A 25,359-nucleotide genomic window follows, 5' to 3' on the forward strand; every position below is an offset into this window, starting at 1 on the left:
TACTTACTTGTCAACTGGAAGTCCCCAGTATCATTTGTCTGGGGTGTGGGAAGGAAGTGCTGGCCTTCTTCTGATGCGCCTTCCTCTTTGATTTCCATGATCAACTTTCACAGTTGTTCAATCTTCCAAGTTTTCGTGCCCAAACGTCACTGCCAATGATTGCTGGTTTTAACTAGATGTGTCTCCACTCTGAAAACCAGATATCCCACTCTGAAATTCTGCATTTAGGAAACATCAACAACAAAAACCCTCGGTTACTTCAGAGTTCAGTATAAAGCTCCGAATTAAAGGTGGGTAGAGATTCTAGGTACCTTCATATGAACTTGCCGCCTGCCTATCCCACTTCTACTTTCAGGACCAATCCATGCAGTTAATGTATCACAAACTCGGGATTAAATGGATATTCTCTCTACAGTAATTTTATGGTTCTATGAGGGCCTGCTAAGTCCTGAAATATATATACTTTCTCTTCTAGTTGATTCTGTAAAATAGCACATAGCTATAGGGGCTGCTAAAATATACACCTAAAAAAGCAGCGAGAGCAGATAGCATCTCGTCAAGGCATTAGCATGCTTTGCCAATATGACTATTACCATCATTCCTTCCTTTATACTCATCTCTCCATCCACCCTTGTTAGGACATTATTCATGAGCATAGAAAGATAACTTGGCATGACATTCTCCTTCCAAGATGAACCAACAGGTTGTGCAGGGGAGTTTCCAACCTCATCATTATCCACAGAATCTCTTGCTGCTCTGCCTGAGGAAGGTTTAATTGTTTAACGATTGGGGTAGATGGTGAAAAGAATGAATAATAATTCTTAAAAGCTCAAGGGGGAATGAAAGCAACAGCAAAATGATGAAAATTAACATGGAGAAAGAAAGCCTCTCCAAGAATGTAATACCCTGTTATACAGACAGCCTTAAATAGTTTCAAAATTCATTTTGATATTTAGCATGATGTACATGCCCAAGAATGAATTAGGGGGGGAAAAATCAATGTAGTTTTAAATCAAGTGATCAGCTGAATTAAAATGTATAAAAATCTTTAAATGTCTACCCAATGCTGTTTAATGAGATAGCAGCAATAGAGTTTGGGTTTGGAATACTGATTTGGTCTCCAACTTCACAAATCTACAGCCTTACTCTTTGTTGTTCTTAACAAAGTAGTTTCATTTATAATTCAGCTCTAGTTTTTAAAGATCATCAGGCAAAAATTAAACAGAAAGCATCTTGAATCTTTAGAAAATAGCATAACAAAGTTGCAGATAAATGCAAATAAAATTGGCTTCTAAGGATATAAGCAGGAATACTTACTGGGGTAAAGGGCCCCTGCATCATATATTAGACAATATCTGTCATTTCAAAAATTATATTTTGAATTAAGATAATGCTTTCTAATTCTTTTTTGACTATTTAAATTTGGAAGTTTTTTTCTGATAAAAACAGACATATTCATTGCATCACATTCTCTCAAGAGTCTACGACAAATGCACTAGCATTAGTGGGGTACTATTTGTGGAAAACTGCCACAGATGTAGGATTTGGATACAAGATTTGGTTAACCTCACTATATTTCTTGACCAAAGACTCAACCCCTAATCCTGATCAGTCACTTAAAAACTGAAAGGAGACCTAAATAAGGCAATATGAATGAATCCTAACAAAATCAAAACTCTGCACACTAATGATGAATAATTAATAAAATAAATGCCAACTCTATGTGTGGGTGTGATTTGGAGGTGAATGAAGAGGACTGAAGCAAAAGGTCTCATTCACAATGTCCCATTTTAAGCATACTGTAATCTACTCAAAACTTGTTCACTGACTGAGAAATAACCACTTTTGGAGAGAATGGAGCCACATATACAAAACAAAGATTATATGACAACATTTTATAATTCTACTCATTTTCACTCTACTTTTGTTACATTTGAAGTCAATTTTCAGATTTGATACTTGCTACTAAGGCACACACCTCAGAAAGAATCAGTTGCATTACTAGTAAATTTCTAGAATACTACTGTATTTCTAGTTGGTAAATACAACATTTACCTGCGGTTATAGTTAGGTACAATACTTCCTTTTCTCCGTGTCTCTATGGGAATTTTTTTGGTTTGAAAACCATGCACAGGAATAGACTAAGGTTTCTGCATACCCACAACATATTTAAAACAGACAGCTAGAGAGACTAAAGTTAATTCTTAGAGCATAAAGAAGCCATATTACGTATACTTTAAGAAGGAGAGTGACATGATCATATTTGATTTATAGAAAGTGTACTGGTGTCAACATAGAGAATGTAGTGCAAGGTGGCCACTTGATAAGGCTACAAATTCTTTGGAGGTTATTTTAATATTCTAGGGAGATAAAATAAAAATGAGGGTTGAAACCAAAATAAAAGCAGATGACTAGAGAAGAGAATCTGGATTCCAAAGGAAATTATTACATAGAATTACCTGGCCTTGGTGATGGCAATACATGTGATATTAGAATTGAGAAAAATAGGAATTCAGGTGAAACATGGTAAATTATGGACCAATGAACTACGTGTATTTGGAGACTAAAGAAAGAGGAACTGTAGTCAAGAATGATGAGTTTAGTTTTAATCGTGTTGTTTCTGAGTGACATCTTTACATTTCTGAAAGAAGAAAAACTATCCACCCAGGATTTCCATACAAAGTAAAAAATAACTTGTGAAAAATAAGAGAAATAAAGACCTTTATCCAGACAAATAAAAAATAGCAAACTCATTATCAGCAGACCTGCAATTGTAAAAAAATATTAAAGGAAGTTCTTCAAGCATTACTTAACAGACAGATACATGGATCTATGAAAGAAACGAAGACCACTATAAATGGCATAAAGGAAAGAAAATGATAATTTCGTCTTTTCTTGCTTATAGTGACTATAAAAGGCTGTGATTGGCACATTTTTTTTCTGTTAAGTGCAGACAGTAATTATTGTAGGCTTTTTAGGCTATCCAGCTTTGTTACAACCACTGAGTTCTGCTGCTGTAGTAGAAAAGTACTATTGACAATATATAAACAAATAAGCATGGCCAAGTTACAATAATACTTTTTTTCCAAAACTAATTGGTATTCAGGATTTGTTCTAAGGCCACAATTTGCAAACGACTGGTCTAGAGCACAAATAGTAGTGATGTATTGTATGCTTATAGCATATATAAAAGAATAATATATAACATCAATAGTAAAAAGGATGGGAAGGAGGAATGAGAGTTATTGTTGTGTAGTGCTTACACCAAAAGTATAGTATCAAGTTATATCACTAAAGTATTGGAAGGTAGACTGTGATTAATTAAATGTACATAGTAATTCCTAGCATAAGCACTAATAATTTAAAAAAGTATAAACAATAAGTCGATAGTGGAGATAAAATGAAATGACAAAATATGTAAATAATAAAAGCAGGGGGAAAAAAACACATGAAATAAATAGAAAGCTAGCAAAATGTTTTTTTATCCAACCACATCAATAATTATATTAAATGCTACCAGTCTACATGCAGGCACACACACACACATAGGCACCAAGTAAAAAAACAGATATTAACAGCTTGGATTGAAAAAACAAGACCTGACTATCTGCATCATAGTTATATTTAAATATAATGACATAGATAGGTTAAAAGTCAAAGGATGGAAAATACATACGATGTAAATATAATTCAAAAGAAACCTGAAGTGGCTATACTAATATCAGACAAAATATATTTCACATCAAAGAATATCAGGAGGATATTATGTAATAGTAAAACGGTTAATTCACCAAAATCCTAAATGTAAAAGCACCCATAACAGAGCTTCAAAATACGTGAAGCAAAAACTTAAAGAACTGAAAGGAGAAATAGACAAACCTGCAATGCTCTCCCTGGAGACATCAACATTTGCTCTCAGTAATGGGTAAAATGAGTAGACAGAAAATCAGTGAGGATATAAAAGACTGAACAAGGCTACCAACTACTTGACCTAACTGACATTTATAACACAATTCATCCAACAACAACAGAATACTGAACTTTTGTCAAAATACACATGGAACGTTTACTAACATCATATCCTAGCTCTAAAACAAACCTTAACAAACCTAAAAGAATTGAAATAAAAACAAGTATATTTTCTGACCACAATGAAATTAAACAAGTGCAAAATCCCTAAATATTTGAAAATTAAACAATACCATTTTGAATAATCATATATATATATATATATATATATATATATATATATATATATATATATATATATACTCTTGTGATTCGGAGGTTATTTATAGGATACGCACACACACACACACATACACACTTGAATCAGAATAAAATCACTACACTACAATGCTTATATTCAGAAATAAGTTCTTAAATCAATGATCTAAACTTTTACCTTATCACTAAAGAAAGACCAAATTAAACCTAAAACAAGTAGAAAAAGGAAATGTGTGTAATAAACATAACTGATGAAGACTTAGTTTCCAGAATATATTTAAAATGTTAGCAAAAACACCCAATGGAAAAAAACTATCTAAATATGTATACAAGTAATTCAAAAATAGCAAACACAAATTGCCAAGAAACATATTTCTTGATCTGAGACCTTATTTCCCAGTATAAGCATTGTAGTATAGAGATTTCATTCTGATTTAAATATGTGTGTGTATATTCAGAGATTCTCAACTTCACTAGTTATCATGGAAATGAAAATTAAAACCAAATGAAATGAAAGTGCATAACCATCAATAAGTAAACATTTCAAGTCTCAAAACCTCCAATATTGATGAGAATTTAGAGCAATATAAACTTCTATGCACTGGTGGTGTTCTAACCATAATGGAAACTAATTTGGTAATGTTTAGTAACGTTGAAAAGCAATTCTACTTTTAAGCTATATTCTAGAGAAATTCTTGCAAAGCATACCAAAAGACATAAGAATGTTCATAGCAAATCAACTTCTAATAAGAAAATATTGAAAACAGCTAAATGTCCATCAATAAGAAAGTAGTTAGATGTATTTTTGTCTATTCATTCTATGTGGTGGATCTTCATTTCATATATCAATATTGATTAACTTCACAAACCAAGTATAGAGAAAAAAGGAGAAAGAGTGAGGAGGGGCAGGGGACAGAAAGAGAGAGAAAGATATGATGGAAATATTAGAAAATTTGAAAACATGTAAAATACCACTCTAATTTTGTATTACATAGGGGTACATACACAAGAGGTACAATCACAGAGAAATGCATGATAAACATTAAAATCAGAGCAGTTATAATGTCAGGGAGGAAGGTTTGGGGAGATGTGATCAGGGAGGGGGACACAGCGATCTTCAACTGTATTGGGAAAGTGATTTATTAAACTGCGTAATAGGTACAAAATAGTTACTATATTTCTCTTTATACCTATGTCCTAAAAAAATTCGTTATTAATTTAATTAACTAGAAAGAGGCAAAGGCATGAGTTGAGAGGAAACAGGGAGGAAGAGGATAGGAGCTTTTAGACAAAGGATGGAGTTTTGAGCTGACCTTTAAGAGCACTGGATGACAGAACAAGCAGCAGCAGTTGTGTGGGTCCGGCTGGACCTGGAGACCACCGATTTGAGGGGTCTCAGTCTGGTGAGCTGTGTGGTTCTCTCCAGCAGTGCTCAGCAGCTTGGTGGAGGACAGTTTAGTTGGGGTTTCATCTGCTGATGCAGTGACAAAAGAATGAAGCCAAGAATATAATACTACAAATGTGACGTAACAGCTTCTAGGCTGGATTGGACCGTCATTAAGGGGAAAGATAGAGCATATTGGGAGATGAGGGAAGGATTGTAATGAGAAGTCCAGGAACAGCCATGGGGTGAATGGGTGGTGAAATGGAGTGGTATTAAGGGTCACTAGAGCCAGTAAGACAAACAAACTGTGCATCAAGGATGTTAGATGGCTCAGTCCTATGGAAATTGAAACCTTCCAACAGGGTACGTAGCAGGCAGGACCTGGATACCTGCAGACAAAGTGCCTGCTAGAAAGTCTGAAGGGAGCAGGAGTTTGGCCAAGGAGCATGATAAATAGGAGTAGTGATATGGTAGAGCCAGACATCTGCAATCTTAAATGAGGTCATGACAGTTTAGGTGGCCCCTTGTGGGACTAGGAAAACTGTAACCCTGTCTTCAGGCTCTGTGGTATGGGGCCAATCTACAGGAGAGTGGGGAGCAAAAAAACAGAAAACAAGGTTTCTGCTAAGATAAAGAAACAAAGGAAACATTTCTTAAGAGATAGAAGGTGAAACTTGTTTTTTCAACCCATGGACATTATATAATATTTTAAAAGTGAGAAGATCAAGGTGAGATTGAGTCACGGCCAAGTAAGCCCAGAACAAAATGGGATGACACAGGGGCAAGGAAAAATGACAGGAGAGGCTTGTGATTTAGGTGGTAACCCAGGATGACAGGGAAGCCATGCGTCATAGGATGGGCTCTTGTTGGGGTCTAAGTTAACCTCTGGTTAAAGGTGTTTCCTGGCCCGTGTCGGCTGAGGTCCAGGCAGGGAGTGTGGGAGGCGTGAGGACACTATGTACGTATGGCTTTTGTTTAGGTTTCCAGATAGAGCTTTGATAGGAAGTGCTGAATCAGTTATAATTTCCCATCCACCTCTAAAAGAAACAGACAGCAAGTCTGTGCTATGCTGATGGTGTAGCCTTTCAGCAACTAGACACTAACTTTACTCAATGCACATCAAGGTCGCAAAATGTCTGAAGCCAAGACATTCTGATAAACCAGATATAAGTCACGATGCCCAATGACTCGAAAACCTCCTAAACACCTGAAACTTAGAAGATGGCGTGTGGATGGGCAGGGCTTCCGAGAATCAGTTGAATGCTACATAATGCCAAGAAGAGCTAAAACCAGGAATATGATCCAGATGGGGATTTACCTCTGCCTTCTCTGCTCTTTGTCCCTAGTGGGAAATGTCAGGGTACTTTGAAGGCTACCATCATTATAGGATAATTACATTCAAAGTTTTGCAACTACCATGTTTCCCCCAAAATAAGACCTGACCAGAAAATAAGCCCTAGCATGATTTTTCAGGATGACTTCCCCTGAACATAGGCCTTAATGTGTCTTTTGGAGCAAAAAATTAATATAATACCCGGTCTTATTTGGGGGGAAACACGAAAGGCTCCTATTCTCAGTAACAGGTTTATTCTTATTTTATACCATTCAAAACAGCAAAATTAAATTTAAAAAAAGATTTCGGAAAAAGGTTCCCTTTGAGAAAAATGGCATACATTGGCAAATTTGATATTTTACTTGAAACAACAATCAGGCACTTTTTAAGGTCAAGGCCCTCCTGCCTTCTCACGAGGCCCCTGACCAGGAAGAGAATAACTTCCATCAGAGCAATGGATTAGCATTCAGGGGCAACGTATCTGCCCAGGAAAACCAATTGTGTCAGAGACAATTGAATTCTCCAGGCCTTCAGGATGGTTTTGCTGCCAATATTAAATTCAATGAAGACCTGCTTTGTCGCAGAAGAAAAAAGATGAGAGTTGTCAGGGCTCCAGTTTGATCAAAAAGTCCAGCTGCTGGGGCTCAGTATTGAACGAGCCAGCGATGTTCTTCTCATCTTTACCCTGAGGAAGCAGCACTGACATGAGACAGAACAGAAGACCTGTGGATGTAGCAAGATCAAAGAGCAGCAGTCTTTTAGGGCTTTGACACTTAAAATGTGGTGGTCTCTGGACCAGCCGTGCCTGCATAATCTGCAAGCTTGTTAGAAATGCAGACCCTTGAGTCAGACCAAGTCTACTAAGTTAGAATCTGCACTGTAGCCTAGGTGATTCCTCTTCCCATTTAAGCTTGAGAAGCACCACCTATGGCACAGAGGACCATGCACATTCCAGGCTCTAAACTGGGAGAGGTGAATAGGGAGTCTCAGCAGACAGAAAGTCAATATGGGCTAAAGGCCAATGCCACTTAAGCCAGGTGCTATGATAAGTCCTGGCCTGGACTTCAGTCCCTTCAGCCATTGGCTCATGTCCTACCTCCAGTGCTTCCTTTCCTCCCAGGATCTCCTAATCTTGGTTACCTGCCCCAGGCCCTACCTATCCTCACACTCACCTATTACTTGACCTCTTTGTGATGGACTCCTCCTAGTGATCTGTCTTAACCCAGCCTCGATTCTATTCCCAGTCTTATTTTCTTTCATCTTTGCTCTCTCCAGCCTCAGCTCTGCTCCCTGACTCTTGGCAGTCCACAGGGCTCTCGGCAGGGTCAGACCAAGCTGTCTCTGGGGCTGAACACAGCCAGGTCATGGCATGCCACACAATGAAAAGTGTTGGAGGTTGGTGAGGACACATATATGACAGCTCACAATAAGTACTACTGTCTTAATGCCATCCATGGAGGACCATCTAGAGTCTAGCAATGAAGTCTGGACTATAGGTTTTAGGGCCCATAGCGGTTCAAAGAATTGTGCCACAATGAAAAAGGGAGGAGGAGATAGGGTAGAGACAAGAGAAGCAATCCAATAAAATATAACTGACCAGAATGATACACTTTCCTTTCATCCGTGTAAATCCTGAATCAAAGGAGGCACTACTAATATCCACCCACAGTGTTCACAAAGTTCTATCGTGTTTCTCTGAAAATAAGACCTACCTAGACAATCGGCTCTAATGCATCTTTTGGAGCAAAAATTAATATAGTAAAATAAGACTGGGTCTTTATCATATCATATCATATCATATATATCATATCATATAATATTGGATCTTATATTAATTTTTGCTCCAAAAGATGCATTAGAGCTGATTGTCTGGCTAGGTCTTATTTTCCAGGAAACAGGGTATCTTTACCACTGCTTCTAAAATTCATTTTAGCCCAGTTTTCTATCTATGTGCCTTTTCTGAATTCATAGTATGTGCCATGCTCTGTCATCACTTTATATGCATTAATCTTTATAACAAATTTAAGATGTAGTAATGTATTCTAGGACCCACCTAGTAATTGGAGAAACAAAGATGTGAAAGTGAGTGTCTGATTTCAGAGGCTTATGTCTATTCTATTTACCGTATCTTTTAATTTTACCATACAAAGATTTACAAGCTTCTATTTTCCCTTAAGAAAGAAACTAGGGCAATGTGTAGAGATAAAGAAGGGAGGTCTAAGAGACATTTATTTATGCTTTTATTTACATCATTTTCTTTTTAAAACATAAAAGTCTCTGGAAAACCTATAGCTTATCAAAATAGCATTTAATGCCTTGGGGTCAAAATCCCCAGGAAAGAGAAAACCAGGTGATGATACATATTTTTATAATTCTATTTATAATACCCTGTCTGATTGAGACATACTCATCTCTGGTTCTTTTATTTGGTCCTGGTGTGAATATATATTCAGTAGACAAGCCAGCATTGAAAAAAAAAATCAGAATGAAAATTCTAAATCATTGAAGTTTGAAAATAGAACCTGACGATTGAACACATACAATTCTCCAGATCCAGCATTCTGGTTACTTAACAGAGAAGAAAGATTTTCTTCCTTTGCTTCTTTGAAACCCAGGGCTCCCTTTTGGAGATCGCAACCCAGTAAAGAAATAATCTCAAATCACAATTAGTATTAGATGATCATTGAAACTAGCAAAATCTTGATGTTCAAAAGGATAGAACACAAAGCACCAATGCAGAGACCGCCATTCAGCAAGCAGAGGTTCATTATAAATTAGAGGTCAGTCTGTTACCCAGCTATTTCAAATTAGGATGAGAACAATGCTGGTCTCCACTGTATACAGGTCAAAAAGCGAGGCTCTGCTGATCCCTGTGACAAAGCCACCTTAATCCTGAGAACCCAGAGGGCTTTGCCTCAGTAGCACATCAGTCGGAGCCAGAATTTACATAGTCTCCCATGGTGACCTGAGGTCCTCTGGGGGAACTCTTGGACCCACATGGGGAATACAGCTAGTCAGCCATCCGATGTGTTAGGAATTGTTCTGTTAGTCATAAAGAGGAAAGCAACCTGAAGAATTACGGGATATTGTGAGGATGTGAAACATACTTCATTTAATCTCAATCATCTCTCTGCAATGGGTTGGTTACATATGTCTGACTATCATCACTCTTTATACTACTGGGATAAAAATATTTTAAAATAATATAGAATTGAAGAGACTTAAATGAACTAGGTGTCATCCCATTTAAGAGATGAGAACACTGAGGCCCAGAAATGGGACAGAAGAGCCTCATGTACCCAGATGGCTAACAGCCACACTGGGATTGGAAAGGTTTTGTGTTCTGAGGTGAACTTTTTATCCTTCTCTCCAGAGTGTGACACTATTGTTGCTACTCACACGTCATCCAAAGGATAATGAAAATTTGATGTTCTGGAAAAGATTGAAATCTCATGGAAACTTTTTTCTTCTATAAATACTTCATGTGATACATTGGGTTTTGCATACTTAACAAAAACCTGGTCTTGAGCCCCAAATCTACCTTAAAAAAGAAAAGTTGCTGTCACACAGCAGAGGGTTTAAAAAAAAAAAAAACAGTACAAAGGGTTAGATAGCACTGCACTAGGTGCTTGGGTAATTTTTAATGGCCTTGTCTGTCATCTGAAAAATGAAATAAAGGGCAGGAGTTTACTGTCCACACTTAAGATCACAGGATTTTGTTTTTTTCCCCTTGATACTTTTATTTAACAATTGCATATTCCAAATATAATGCCACCTAGCAGCCCATTTCAAGCCTATCTCAGGAAACAGAGATGTATAGAGAGAATATTAATTTGGCTGGAGGGTTAATTTTTTTTCCACATGTACTAAGACTGAGGAAAGGCTGCCTCAGTAACGTCAAACGTCTTAAAATCCTTATGAATACTGTCACACACATATATCCAAGGACCGTTAAATACCATGTGCTCAAGCAAAACTAAAACTGAAGATTTGATTATATCCTTAGGGCATTTCTAATATAGACATCAGAAGCTATTAATTCACAGAGCTGATTGAATTCCTTATGATGATACATTTCAGGTTCAAATTAGTATTAACTAAATTATCTATAGTTTCTCATGATTAATTGCTCATTTTCTTCTGAAATTTGAAATTTCAAAGTAAGACAGATAATGAATTTAATTAAAATTTTATCGCCTGCTTTTCATTATGACAGGCAAGAATAAATGTATAGATGTGATTATTATTTCACTTTAGCTTTCCAGAGAAGTTCAGCAAGTGCCTGAGGTTATCTATAAAGAACATAATATGGCATAACTGAGTTTTCTCATTCATACTGCCTACTGCATACAGATAATGAATTTTAATTCTTTCACTACAAGCAGTTTCCCTCCACTCCAATATGCACACAATCACACATTCTACCTTAAAATGTTTACTCAATAAAATCACATTACAATGTAAGTCAGAGCAAACAATATATAATAAAAAAAGAAAGAAAGAAAATTCATTTGATAAATTTGAATTGGGCAGAATGTCTACAAAAAGAATGAGGCTGAGCAGCGAAGTTCCAAGCCATTGTTGCATCTGCAAATCCACCTCGCATTTCTCGGCTGCCTCTCATGGAACTAAAGAAAAGCATGGATTTAACAAATCTCCGTTATAATGTGGGTTGATCTTTTGTGATCATCTGGAGTATATGAAGGATTGCCACTGAGACAGTATGAGATTCAAGCTCAGGTTTTATGTGAAAAGAATGTCATTGATTTATGCCTGAATACTGAATAAAACCACATGTGTGGACTTTCTTGCCTATCTTCTCCATCTCAGGCTGAAGCTCTCCAACTTTTATGATTGCTTTGATCCCACGTGGATGGAGACGTAAGAAAAGGAAATAACATAATCATTCATTCATGTGACATGTAACTGAGTAGCTACTGTGTGGAATATACTGTTGTAAATTAAAAAGTTTCCTTTTATATTGTCATTGTCAGAATACTATTTTCAATCCTTAAACAGCACAGTGAATGTTAACACCCACTTCCACACCTTTCTCTCCCTCCTGCCGCCCCCCTTGCCACCTTCTTTCCCCCCAACACACACATTTTAGCACATAACACTGTCAGGTTCTTTTTCCTTTAGTGAACCACTTTGAGAATTTCTTCATCAGTTTTTGTTCCCTTGTCCGGCAAGTTAATAAATGTGTCTTTGTTTGACATTTCTTGTTGTTGCTTGGGGGTCTTTCTTTTATAATCTAAACTCTGTTAGTCTAGTATGAATATCTGAGTCCCTATTACATGCACTTACTATTACAATAATTTATCATGAGAGAGGTGATACAGCAATGTGGTTATGGGACCTATTATGAGTCCCCACAACCTAGCCTCTGCCTCTTACTCTGGAAACTTGAGCAATTGATTTAACTATATTATGCCTTAGTTTCCTCATCAGAAATGGAGAATATGCTAATACCTATCTAGTTAATCGTGGAAAGAAATAAATTAATATATGAAAAGTTTTTTTGTGTTCCATTTCTAGCAGAGATGCACCAAGGCAACTAAACCTATATCTCCCATCGATTAGAAGTAAACTCAAAAAGCAAGCTGCTGGACGATGTTGAAAAATAAACAAAAGCAGGAAAATTGTGAAAAGGAGCTAAAACGTGGAGAAATTTTAAATAACATGAGGGTGCATTTTTCATTTTCCCCTCTGATTTTTTCATGGTTTGAACTGAAGGCAGCCCCACTCTTTTGACATGGGCCATAAAACTGACAAATTTAAAAGAATTAAAATTATATGTGTGTTTTCAGAACATAATGGTGAATCTGAAGCACATTATGGTCAGTAAAAGAAGCCAACCTCAAAGGGCTACATACTGTATGATTCAATTTACATGGTATTCTGGAAAGGGCAAATTATGGAAACAGAAAACTGACTAGTGGTTTCTAATGGTTGGAGTTAGGCAAGAGAGGCTGAACATAAAGGAATAGAAGAGAGAAGATTTTTGGGTGATATATGTGTACTGAATCTTGATTGCGAAGGTCAATATATGACTTGACAATTGTCAAAAATTTTAAAACTGCACATCCAAAAGTATGAATTTTACTGTATAATTTTAAACAATAAATATAACACAGAAAAGATACTAGAAGTTATAGCAAGTTGTCAATAAATATTACTCGCATTATTACTTTTAATAACATTTGCTATTATTAGACATGGCTAGACACAGGGAAAAAGGCCCAAGAGAGGTATCATTGGAATGCTTTGATAATAACTAATGTGAATCAATCAAGAATGCAGAGACATAAAAGGAAGCAAAAAGAAATCTGTTCCATGAAGGAGTAGGAAAAACAAGCTGAGAAATAAATATTTATTTATAAAAGAGTCCAAATTACTAAGATTTAATTGATAAACTCGAGTTTGATCCAAATGGGCATCAATAAATTAGGCCTCCCTTGAGCTTGGCGTTGGGGACACAGAAGCAGTCAAACGAACTTCTGTGAAGGAATAGTTCCCAATATCATGAGTGCACCCACGTCACAAATCAGGGAGGGTACCCAAAGTAAGGTAAGGCCACAGGGAAAGGGATGCAGGCAGGTGTCCTGAGAACCAGGGCACCTAGATTATTGGTTCAGAGCCAAGCTCCTGACTTCAGGGGACATGGCAGCCAAAACTCAGGATGCATTCAGAAGGCCGATGGGTTCAGGCAACTGATGTAACAGCAGCCTGCTGCTCATGGCCTAAATTCATTGCACCAGTAACCCAGACACCAGTGTGGGAGCAAGTAGCAAACCATCAGATGTTCACTCCCTTGGTGAGATTTTTAGTAAAAGGTAACAGGATGGATGGAATAGAGGATAGAAGGAAAGAGCCATTAACATATGTGGCTGAGCTTTCACTGGCTCTGGGTCAGGGTCACTTTCCACAGATGGGGAATAGGGACAGTGGCTGAAAACAACAACAGCAGCAAAAGTCAAAGGGGGTAAGATAATCTCAGGAGATACATGAGACTGCTTCGTGGAAGACAGTCTTCGTGGATTGGGCATGAGGAGATTTGTACATCAAAAATGTGGGGATAGATGAAAGGAAGGGAGAAGAAGGGAGAGGGGAAAAAAGGAAGAATGAAAAACAGGGCATACTGAAAATAGAGGCAATGTAAACAAAGACAGAAAGCCACAATATGGAATAAGCATAAATATTAATAACAGGAAATTAACTAACCCGATGGGAGCAGAGCGCAAGGAGAAGTAGCAGGAAGTGGGTGCGTGATCACTGAATGAGCTCTTTCTTGGGAGGCATAACCATGCCTGCTTTGGATGTTGGATAGGGTGTTTGTAAACCAGGAAATAGAACAATCTGGGTCATCCAAATTCTTGGCGCTACTAGTTCACAGCTTCACTCAGTCAAAAAAGTGTTAACTGAGCAAAACGATCATGCCTAACAGCATGGAAAGTACTGTGATTCCGAAATACCATGTCACTATTATTCCTTTAAGTGCGATTTACAACCTGCAGAGTAGAGTCCAAAATGTCTACAAGAAAAAAAGAGCTTGAGTAAAAGGATGAATGAATCTGTCTTTGAGTTTTTGCCTCCAGGGTACAGAATCAATAAGCACTTTCTGAATGTTGAGAATTTGCGATATTCTGTGCTAGATAGTATGATATATAGTCTCAAAATTAGCTTTGCTTCCTTTTTACTTTCTTCTCTCCCTTCCTTCCTTTCTAGAACTTAGTGTGTAAGTCAAGACGCAAATAAGAAACCACAACGCAAAATGGGATTTAGAAATTCTATTTTAGAGATGGGTAAATTGAGATTGAGAATAGTTAGAAACTTTGCTCTGGGTTAGACAGGGGACAAGTGATGGGGGTTGGAGGACTTAACCCAGGCCTCAAAACCTTAAAACCATTGTTTCTACACTAAGCAAAATCTAAATCTAAACCCTGAAAATTACAATGTATAGAGATGAAAAGACTTGTCATTTGGTTGAGAAAATTTCTCCTGGAAGAGGAAACAGTCAAGTTAAATTTCATGCAGGATAACATGTTCCCCAGAGGCCAACTCATTTTTAGATAAGTGATTATTCAATCTGGCTGGAATATTACCATTTCTATTTTTCTCCTTACTTCTATGTTTCCATGTTGATGTATTTTCCTGGTTCTCCTGTTTTTTTTCAGCCATTTTCAATTAAGATTTCTAATTAGATTCCAAATTTAAGACACAGCTCTAGTAGAAAGCAAATGGCAAGGGTAGTAATTAAGGGACAGCTGTCTCTTGTCTTTCTGGGGATGAAACAAGGCTTTTTGTTTCATATCCTAGGGAATTTTTCGTGATTTTTTCTTTTTCTTACTAATCACTAACTGAATTGAAAGACATTGAATTGATCTTAAAATGTCAATGGCCTTTCTTCCATCACAGATACTGAGAACCTCTCTTCTGAAATAAGCATAGGCTAACTCTGATACTTTGGGTTCTTGAAACATTTACTGCTGTAAATACAAAACTCCAAATTTTATATAAAATTAAATCAGTCTTTAGGTGCTAAAGTAGGTATTACCCGAAGTCATTTTTCTCACTGTAAGACTTTATTTCAATTATGCGAATTTTACAAATTAAGGAGAATAAGCATTTTCAGTGGAAAGTAATGATTCAGAGCAGCTGAGATGTAAACAGTATTTTTTGTGGTTTCCCTTTGATTTAAGAGAAAAAAACATTACTAATATTGATATTGAAAATTACTTAGTAAGCTCTTACTCCAGTGCTCCTTATTGGTACTGAAGGTCATATTTTCACATGTAAAGTTTCATCAGAATTTGAAGCAATTAACCATATAATTCAGGTCAAGAAAAATCTCTGCCTGAAAAAGTGAAACTATTGACATAAACAGATTACTTTTTCTGGATTGAACTGAATTTAGAATCTAGAGATTCCAAAAAATTATCTATTATAATTCAATGTGTAGAGCTATAAACTAAGCGAAGTTACCTAAAGGAAAGCCAGCCTCAGGAATATGTGAAACCTCTTCAAATGCACACTTCCAAGAAAAAAACTTGAAATATTTCCCGTTAACCTGGAAATAGCTCTGGGAAATACCAAGTTAACTTATAGTTCATACATATACACATATATGTATTTACTATAGAATTCCTGAAACCTGTAACATGTTAATGTGAATTTAAAGCTCCTGAGAATGTTTCAGTATTCAGACATTTTCAAACTTTCTTGACCCCCAAACCATTTGCTGCAGAACATATCATGGAAGTAGTAGTCCACAGGAATGAACACAGTGAGAACCTCTTTGCACAGTCATAGGCAGATGTGGAGGTTGGGGTTAGGTGATAGATTTGAAAGCATCTATTACAGTGTTTCCGTGAAAATAAGACCTAGCCGGACCATCAGCTCTAATGAGTCTTTTGGAGCAAAAATTACTATAAGGCCCAGTATTACATTACATTATATTATATTATATTAATATTATATTATATTATATTATATTATATTATATTATATTATATTATATTATATTATATTATATTATATTATATTATATTATATTATATTATTATTATACCCGGTCTTATATTAAAATAAGACTGGGCCTTATGTTAATTTTCGCTCCAAAAGACACATTAGAGCTGATGGTCTGGCTAGGTCTTATTTTCAGGGAAACACGGTATATGTCCAGGGTACCAGGAGAGAAGGCCGTAAGACATTGCACAGAAATGCCAAGGACAGACAGTGCCAGGCAAAGCTAGTCCTAAGACCACCTTACCATGGCCATTGTGGCCCCATGGGACTGGACCAGTTTCCATATTCATTGTCATCCTATTTTCAATCCAGCTTTATCTTATATCATTCTACACCTCTGTGACTTTGCTATAGACACCTTACCCTTTCATCAGTCATTTTCTTTATTCACTGCTCTCTGGGTCTCTCTTCCTCACAGTTCAGCTCTTAGTTCAACTGTCATCTTCCAGAGAAATACCCTCTGTTTAGTCAGGCCACAGTAGATTTCCTCCCTTGCTTCTCAAAATGTTCTCCCAAAGCACTCTGCTATTTCTCTCCATAGCATTTATCATAGCTTTTATTCATATATTGATACTTGCTTATTTATTTCATGTTATCTCCATTGGACTCTAATCACCATGAGGACAGGGATGGATTATGCCAGCTTTGTTCAATCCTGTAAAATCACCAAATACCTCATAGCTGACTGTTTGCCACATAATAGGCCTTTAATAATGTATGTTGATTTAATAATAAAAAATACTAATTACTTAGTTAATTCTTCACATTTATGACAGGCCTGGCCTAACTGAAACTCTCAAAATTGATTTAATGTAGATATAGAAATTTAATGTAGATACATAAATGACCAATCCTCTTTGGGATATGGTCAGCCATGATAGCATGCACACATATTCTCAGACAACAAACTGGTATTTTGTAAAACATTTTTTAACAACAGGGGCTATAAGTTTGAATTAATCATTGATTTAAATGAATATCATGGGTTAATTACTGAGAATCACTCTCGTACCTGTTTTCTTGTTGTATTTCTCAAACAGCTCTGCTCTTTGATTTTTGCTTTGCAGATTTCAGAGCTCTGTAAAGAAAAAAAGGACAAAATGTTAGCATTTAGTGTTTCACTGGGAACTTCTCTGACTGAAGCAGCCCTGGCAAATAGGTTTAATATGCTTGTAATGCCCATTATTTCAAACTTGAGGACTTATGTCATCATCATAAAATGCACGGAACAGAGCTATTTCTTCTTTGTATTCCAAGCCCATCTGCTTCATTCAGCTCACAGAACTCCACCAGAAGGAACTATAGCTGACCCTTATTAATTTGCTTACATGAGCCAGGCACTCTTCTTAGCGACATGGATTAACTTCATTTATTCCTCGTAACTACTGAGCAGGCAAGGGTTAGCTCAGCAGGCCTCAGTCAGGCAAACCTTGCACGTTCCAAAGAAAGGTCTGTCTTCAGGACTGGCCTTGGCCAGCTCCTAGAAGATAACCTCTGGAATAGTCTGCCAGGTAGAGTTTTCATAGGCCTGAGGCCTTGGTCTGCGCTGTTCCACATGACCAGCTACGGTTATGGCGAAAACCTATTTTTGCTCGGGGAGCAGGGGAATCTGAAGTCTGAACAGCTGAGGTCAGCCATCTGGTGCTGCATTCTTATATGATTGAGTCCTAATGAAACTGCATAACTGACCCCCAATAAAACTAGAGACCAAAGCTCTGCCGAGCTTCCCTGGCTGACCACACTTCACACATGTTGTCAGACATTGCTGCTGGGAGAATTAAGCACATCCCCATGTGACTCCACTGGGACACCTGGATGTTGGCAGCTGGACTTGCCTCGTGAGCCATTTCCTTTTGCTGATTTTCATCTATATCCTTTCACTATAGTAAACTGTGACTGTAAGTATAACAGCTTTTCTGAGTCTTGGTAGCCTTTCTAGAAAATCACGAAGCCTGAGGGTGATCTTAGGGATCCCCAACACAACCACCCTATGAGGGAAGTACTATTATTATCCATGTTTTATAGACAGAAATCAGCAAAGAAAGGTAAGGTAACTCAGAGTCCCTTGGCTAGTTTGAGTGTCAGCATTTAAATTTGAATCCATTTAAATCTGGTTTTAGGGTTTGGGCATTTTACCAATATGCTATGTGGTTTATCAAAATATCTTAATGTATGTCATTCAAAAAATGTATCAAAAAATGCCACCTGGTTATTTTTCCTATTTTATAATCAGAATGATAATTTTCAAACTGTAGATTTACTATCAATTACCAAGATTTTATTTTATCTGTTAAAAAGAGAACAATAACACTTACTGAATTAAAGTGGTTTTTTAAATACTGTACTTTATTCAAAACAAACTTTCCTCCAGTGCAGATGCAACATAAGATTTTTCTCATCCACATTCTCACACATCTCTCCCCATTCTACGTGATTTTTTATCTAGGAGGATGAAAACTCCAGAGTCACCTTTAAATCACACAAGGTCTTATTTGATTTGGGGAAAATAAAACACTGTACCATGATTTTTCTTAAGATTTCTACTTTTTGAATCTGATAAATCCAGAGTTGCTTTTAAGATAAGTGTTAGAAAAAACAGTTTCATAATAGGAGAAAGCATGAAACTAATCACTCGGTGCTACTAAAGAAAATACAAACCATTTATTGATTTCTAAACACAAAAGAGAAAAAGAATACACTAGTTACATAGAAAAGTCATGTTTGCTATGATAAGCTTTTATTCAGATAGACTTTGCAAAAAACACTTTGGTCTAATTAGTCATTGTCATTAGGTGTGTGAGGTAGAAGCTTTATTCTAACACTTGAACAAAATCGTAATTCATTCTTTCATGATTTTTTTAATCCACCGAGAACTAAGGATTGTACTCTGTTGTACATACAATGGACGACAGTGTTTTGTTCTCGTCACCCAAACAGACTGCACATCTCTTTGATATTCTGAAGTGTCATTATATCTGCAAAGGTAATTAAATCTACCTTTCAGTGTGGATGTTTAGAGATCAGTGTAGTCTCATACTGTCCATTGTGTTCAAACAAGTCCTTGAAATAACTTTCAAAAATACATCTAAAGCATGTAGAGGAAGAACACTCCACACAGTGGTAATGAAATATGTTGAATGTAAACTGGATAACTGTGCAAGTCCAAAGAATAAAAGTTTATGATGCAGAAGGATCAACTCTATTATGCAAACCTGAGTCTTTCACACTTGTTTTGTCCCCATTGTTTTGTCAGCTCCCAACATATAGAAAGAACCAATATTGACCCGAACCCACCAAAGTGCATAGTCACCTTAAATAAATATTCCAGAGTTAATGCAAACAAAAAATCTTATTTAAGTTGTATCATTACCATGTCTTACACAATAAATGATCAACTTGAATGTTTGCCTTATTTAGGATATAACTATTTTCTTTAAATAGAAAATACAAAATTCCATTTCAAACAACTTCTAAATATTAAACTGAATTGAACATTATTGATTAGGGTTAAAATATGGAATATGAAAAAATTGGTAGAGGCTCTACTGAACATAACTTACGCTATAGAGATTGATGCCTTCTTTCTTTGCTTCCTATACCCATTCCCTTTGGGGCCCTGACTGGGGCCCCATCATGTTCTGTCTCTCATTTTACCCCAGAGTCCTGGTCTGATGAGGATATTGCTAAAGTCAAAGCTGGCTGTTTACCTTTCCCATGTTGCCCATGAAAGAAAGCTGGGCTTGAGATTCCTTACTGTTGATCTCCGACAGCCTAGGTGATTTCAGGTCAAGAGCTCCCATCAGTGAGAGGTTTGGAGGTATCACATCAAAGGCAGGAGCTAAGTGGGGTGGTGTTTAGAAAAGATCAGGGAGAGAGCATGCTATGTGTGTGGTATGGAGGTCCTCATGGGTTCTTAAAAACTAACCCATCTGTCCTCTAAAAGATTCAGCAGTTAAAGCCTGCACCACAGATGACATACATATAGTTATTAGAATCTATTACAATCAACTGTCTCTAAAATAGATGTGAAAATCCAATCCTATCTCCAAAAGCAGGTTTTAAAAATATTACTTTGTTCCCTAATTCCCATTCCTTACTGTAAAGGCAAAGTGAATTTATAGCTGACAGAGTATTCTCAACATGATCTTCACATCAATTAAAAACCTATTAAAAATTCTATTAGAATTAATAAAATAATTCAAGAAAAGTCTCAGGGTGCAAAGTAAATTTATAACAATATCTTTACTATATAATATAAATAAACAGGAAGTACAATTTTCAAAATAAATGAATGTAACTCTCAATAGCCTCAATAACAACTCGAACAACTACAGATGTAATAACAAAATCAATAAACTACTTATGAGTAACTCTGTATAGAAAATTATAAAAAGCTATAGAGAAATAAGAAACTATAACACATACATAATTGAGAAAATATTTACAATATAAAAATCATTTCTTCCCAAACTATATTTTCAGCATAATTCGAAACAAAATTCTAATGTAAGTAATTTTAAAGCCTGTTAAGACTTTCTAAAATTCATTTGAAGAATGAATCATGAATCACAAAGAAAATTCTGAATGTGTATTAGCAAGAGGTTTCTCTGTCTGATGTTAAAATACATGCGTATTGTCGTGACACAACATTTAATGGTGAAGAACTGACTTAGAAACTGATGTACAGATCAGTGGGAAATACAGGTATCTCAGAAACATCCCACTTTATGCATTCACTCAACAAGTATTTAATGCCTGTCGTATGCTAAATACTATGCTAGTTATTAAAGGGATAACACAATTCCTGCCCTCAGAAAGTGTGATGGGAAAAAAATTAATAGCTCTTTTAATTATGATATAAATTGATACAAATGGGCATAGGCCTTTATGGATATATATAAAAAGGGAACTTAAATTCAGTGTATGATAAAATGAGTACCACAAATTAATTGGAATGAAAGGAATTGTTTAATAAATAATGTTGAGATAATTGCCTGGCTTTTTGGAGTAAAATCAAATATGGCCCATAAGTCATAGGTATAATTTCCAGATGTACTACAGAATTAAATATAAACAAAATACAACAAAAAGTGAAGAAAAATATAATTGATTATTTCTGTTTTTTTGGAGAGGTCAAGTATACTTCTGAAGCTTGTAAGTTCTAAAAGATTAGGAAGAAAAGGCCTGCAGATGGGGCTACAAAAAGAGAAAAAAACTTCTCTAAGTTAAAAATAAAATTTAAATGAAGGAGATATGAAATTATTTGCAACATGTGCAGTACATTAAAATCTATATTATATAAATACTAAGTACCAAAATATCAAAGGATACTTCACAATGAAGAAACAACTCATGAATGAACACAAGTTAAAAATGTTCAAGCTCATTAGTACTCAAGGAAACAACCATTAAAACAATGATCAACAATATTTCATCTAACAGATTGACAAACAAGAAAAAATGTCCATGCTTGATGCCATTTTGATAATACTTTGAGTGTCGCTTTCCTATAACCCCTAAGAGCTCTAAAAGTATTCCTACCCTGTCGCAGAAAACCTAGGAAGCATTCTCACCATATATAATTCACACAAAATGCACATTTCAGGCATACCCTATTTTAACACTCACTGAGCCATAGTACCCTTTAGGCAAGTGACTGTCAAACATTCATTCATCATGGCATTACCGATACCAAACCTAGTACGTAGGAGAAATGCAATAAATGTGTTCAATGTATAGCTGAATTAATGAGCTTACTTCTTCATCATCAGAGTAAATAAAAGTATGGTGCTGGCTTCTCAAAAAATATGTTTTCATACCCTTGACTGGTAATGCTAATTCTGAGATGCTATCCTAGGGGAATAATATTAAACACAGAAAAACTTCTATGCACAAAAAATTACTAAAATAGGACTTAAAATAGGAAACATGCAGAAAGAGCTTAAATACAATAGAGGACTGTTTGAAGATATTGTTATATAATTTGACGGAATATTGTGTCACCGTTAAAAAGAAGAGTTTAAAGCTCAGATTTGAAAAGGCTTATCCTGAAATGTTAAATGTATAAATTAGGATTTAAAGTTGTATATCTCATATATAATAGATGTAGCAAAAGCACGGAAGACTCAGCATAAAATCCCATCTTCACTAATACTTTATATCTCCATGAACAAGTTACTTAGCCTCCTTGATCCTCAGTTTCCTCAATTATAAAATAAAAAAATATAGTAACAATATCACCTATCTCAAAATGCTATTTTTAAGTAAAAATCAAATTAGATAATTCAAATAGTGCTAACAGTACCTATGATATAATAAGTATTCAGGAATTGTAGCTACAGCTTACATGTGAACTATCAAGCAAAAACAAAACCTATGCATACCAGATAGCATAGGTGCTAATATATCAATGCATAGGCAGTAGATTTTTTGCTGCTCAAAACCTTTGGAACGTCTCCCCTATGTTTGGGAAATATTCTACCTGACAATTTTACACATCACCAGGATGGATGCTAGAAATCTACTTCTCAGTCTTCATTACATGTTAAGAGTCTAAATTATCCCTAACGGGACATATGGTGAGAATGCTAGGGTGTAACCATGTGACCTAGGATTTGCTAGTAAGATTCTGTTGTACAAGACTTCAATTCAGAAACACATGCTTCACAGAATCCATCTGACAATCCATTCTGAAAGGTGACATCAGACACATTCGAGGCAGAATATCTTCAGGCCCTTGTCAGCAATGTGGGCTGTGGAGGCTGTGCCAGCGGCAGTAACTGGGGTTTGTCCTAGAGCAGGGCTCATATTTGGTTAAGCTTGAGCTTCTGAGCAGGCAGCCTCCAAGCCTGAGCCTCTGTTCATTAAGACTTTAATGGATCCTATGCATTTTTGCTTTCATCAGCCCCTTTCTCCATCAAACACACATACACACACACACACACACTCACCCCAATATATGTATGAGGTGTGATCAAACAATATGGTGAATGTTTAAATTTTTAAAAAATTATTACATACAAGAAACATTGCCATTAATCCCCTTCAAAATACCCCCACACACACTTCAAACACACTTATCCCATCGCTCTTGCCCCTTTCTGAAGCAGTTCTGGAAATCCTCTTTCATGAGTGTTTTTACTTGTGCTGTCACGGCTGCCTCAATGCCCTGAATCAATTCAAAACATTTACCTTTCATAATTATTTTGACTTTGGGGAAGAACCAGAAGTTGCACAGTGCCAGATCCAGTGAATAAGGTGGATGACGACACACAGTAATGTTTTTATTTGATAGAAATGGCCATACCAGAAGCGATGTGTGACACGGAGTGTTGTCATGATGGAGGATGATTTACGGCACACTTTAAAACACACCTTCTCTCAACCATAGCTCACATCCAACTGACTGCACAAAACAAGTTGAAACTTGTCAAACACTGTTACTAAGATTTGATGCGCCGCTTCCTATATTGAAGATCCCTCCCTGCCTTTCCATTGGATGACACTCAGCAGCAGCATTCACTGTATTTTGTAATCACAACGAAAAGGCTTTGTGTCACACATTGCTTCCGGTACGGCAATTTCTGTCAAATAAAAACATTATGGTGTGTCCTCATCTATCTTATTCACTGGGTCTGGCACCAAGCGACTTCCGGCTCATCCCCAAGTCAAGATGACCATGAAAGGTAAACGTTTTGAATGGATTCAGGTCATTGAGGCAGCCACAACAATGCAACTAAAGACACTCATGAAAGAGGACTTCAGAACTGCTTTAGAAAGTGGTGAGAACGATGGGATAAGTGTGTTCGAAGTGAGGGGGAGAATTTTGATGGGGATTAATGGCAATGTGCCTTTTACTGTATTTTTTTAAATTAAACATTCACCATATTGTTTGATCAGACCTCTTATCTCACAATTTCAAGCTAGAAGGGGACTGCAAAGATCATAGAGGAAAACATGTCATTGAATTCAATTACGCACCTGCCATTTCAATCACATCTACTTCATACCCTTACCAAGTTGTTTTGGTCCGTGATACAGAACTCAGTAGTTCACTATCTCGGGCAGAAAAATCAGACAGTCTATCTCTTGATAGCTTTGCCTGCTAGAAAGCTCTTCTTTAATGCTAAGTCAAAATAGATGTTTCTGAAATATTTTTTCCCTGAATGCTTCTCCAACATCTGCGTATTCTTTATGTTCCCATTTTAGATATCCAATATCAGTGCTTTGGAATCAGCAGCCCAATTCAAATGGCCTTTATATCAACTCCACACAATTGTTACTTTGATTCTGTTTCAGTCTACCACCTGTTGCTCCAAAGCAGAGATGTCAATTGCTAAATCAAAGGCACTGTCTCTTCTTTCTCTTCAGATTACAAACTCATCTTGTCTTTGACTCCCATCATAGGAAAACAAAATTGCACTGGGCCATAGTTTTAAAAGAAATTTGGAATCCAGTACAAAATGTAGGCGTTAGTGTTTTGGAAAGGAAAGCTCTTCTACTTCTGTGCTTTCCTTGAAGCGGTTAGCCAACATGGAATAGTGAAAACTTTAGAAAATTGGCAATCTGGGAACATGGATTCTACGTATTCTAAGTCCCAGTTCTGCTACTAAATCCTACGTAACCTCTAAAATCCAGAGCACTCTATCTCTTTAGGGATAATATAGATTCAACATTTGATGACTTGATTTCTAATAAAGAATTACATCCCTAAGTCAACCACTATATGAAGAAGTAAAATTAAAATAAAACGATTGAGCAATGTCATTTAATTTATATTAAAGAGTTTCCTTTAATCAGTGAACAAGAAAAGTATTGAGTGGGATTGAAATTAAAAGTACACTATCAGTACTTATCCTCCCGATCACCAATAGGTCTGCATTTTTTC

General features: G+C 36.4%; 1 protein-coding gene across 3 annotated transcripts in view; it reads right to left on the reverse strand.

The window, feature by feature from the left end:
• The window catches only part of INPP4B (inositol polyphosphate-4-phosphatase type II B), a 574,953-nt gene that overhangs the window by 293,360 nt on the left and 256,234 nt on the right, over positions 1-25,359 (reverse strand). For all 3 annotated transcript variants that reach the window (XM_081077545.1, XM_081077543.1, XM_081077544.1), the window contains exons 3-4: positions 17,485-17,550; positions 8-218 (exon numbers count right to left, since the gene is read on the reverse strand). In XM_081077545.1, coding sequence (XP_080933671.1) covers positions 8-98 — 91 coding nt within the window. In that variant the 5' untranslated portion in view covers positions 99-218; positions 17,485-17,550. The remainder of the gene's footprint in view (positions 1-7; positions 219-17,484; positions 17,551-25,359) is intronic.

Source organism: Rhinolophus hipposideros, assembly GCF_964194185.1.
Source record: "Rhinolophus hipposideros genome assembly, chromosome: 16".
NCBI classification, from domain to species: Eukaryota; Metazoa; Chordata; class Mammalia; order Chiroptera; family Rhinolophidae; genus Rhinolophus; species Rhinolophus hipposideros.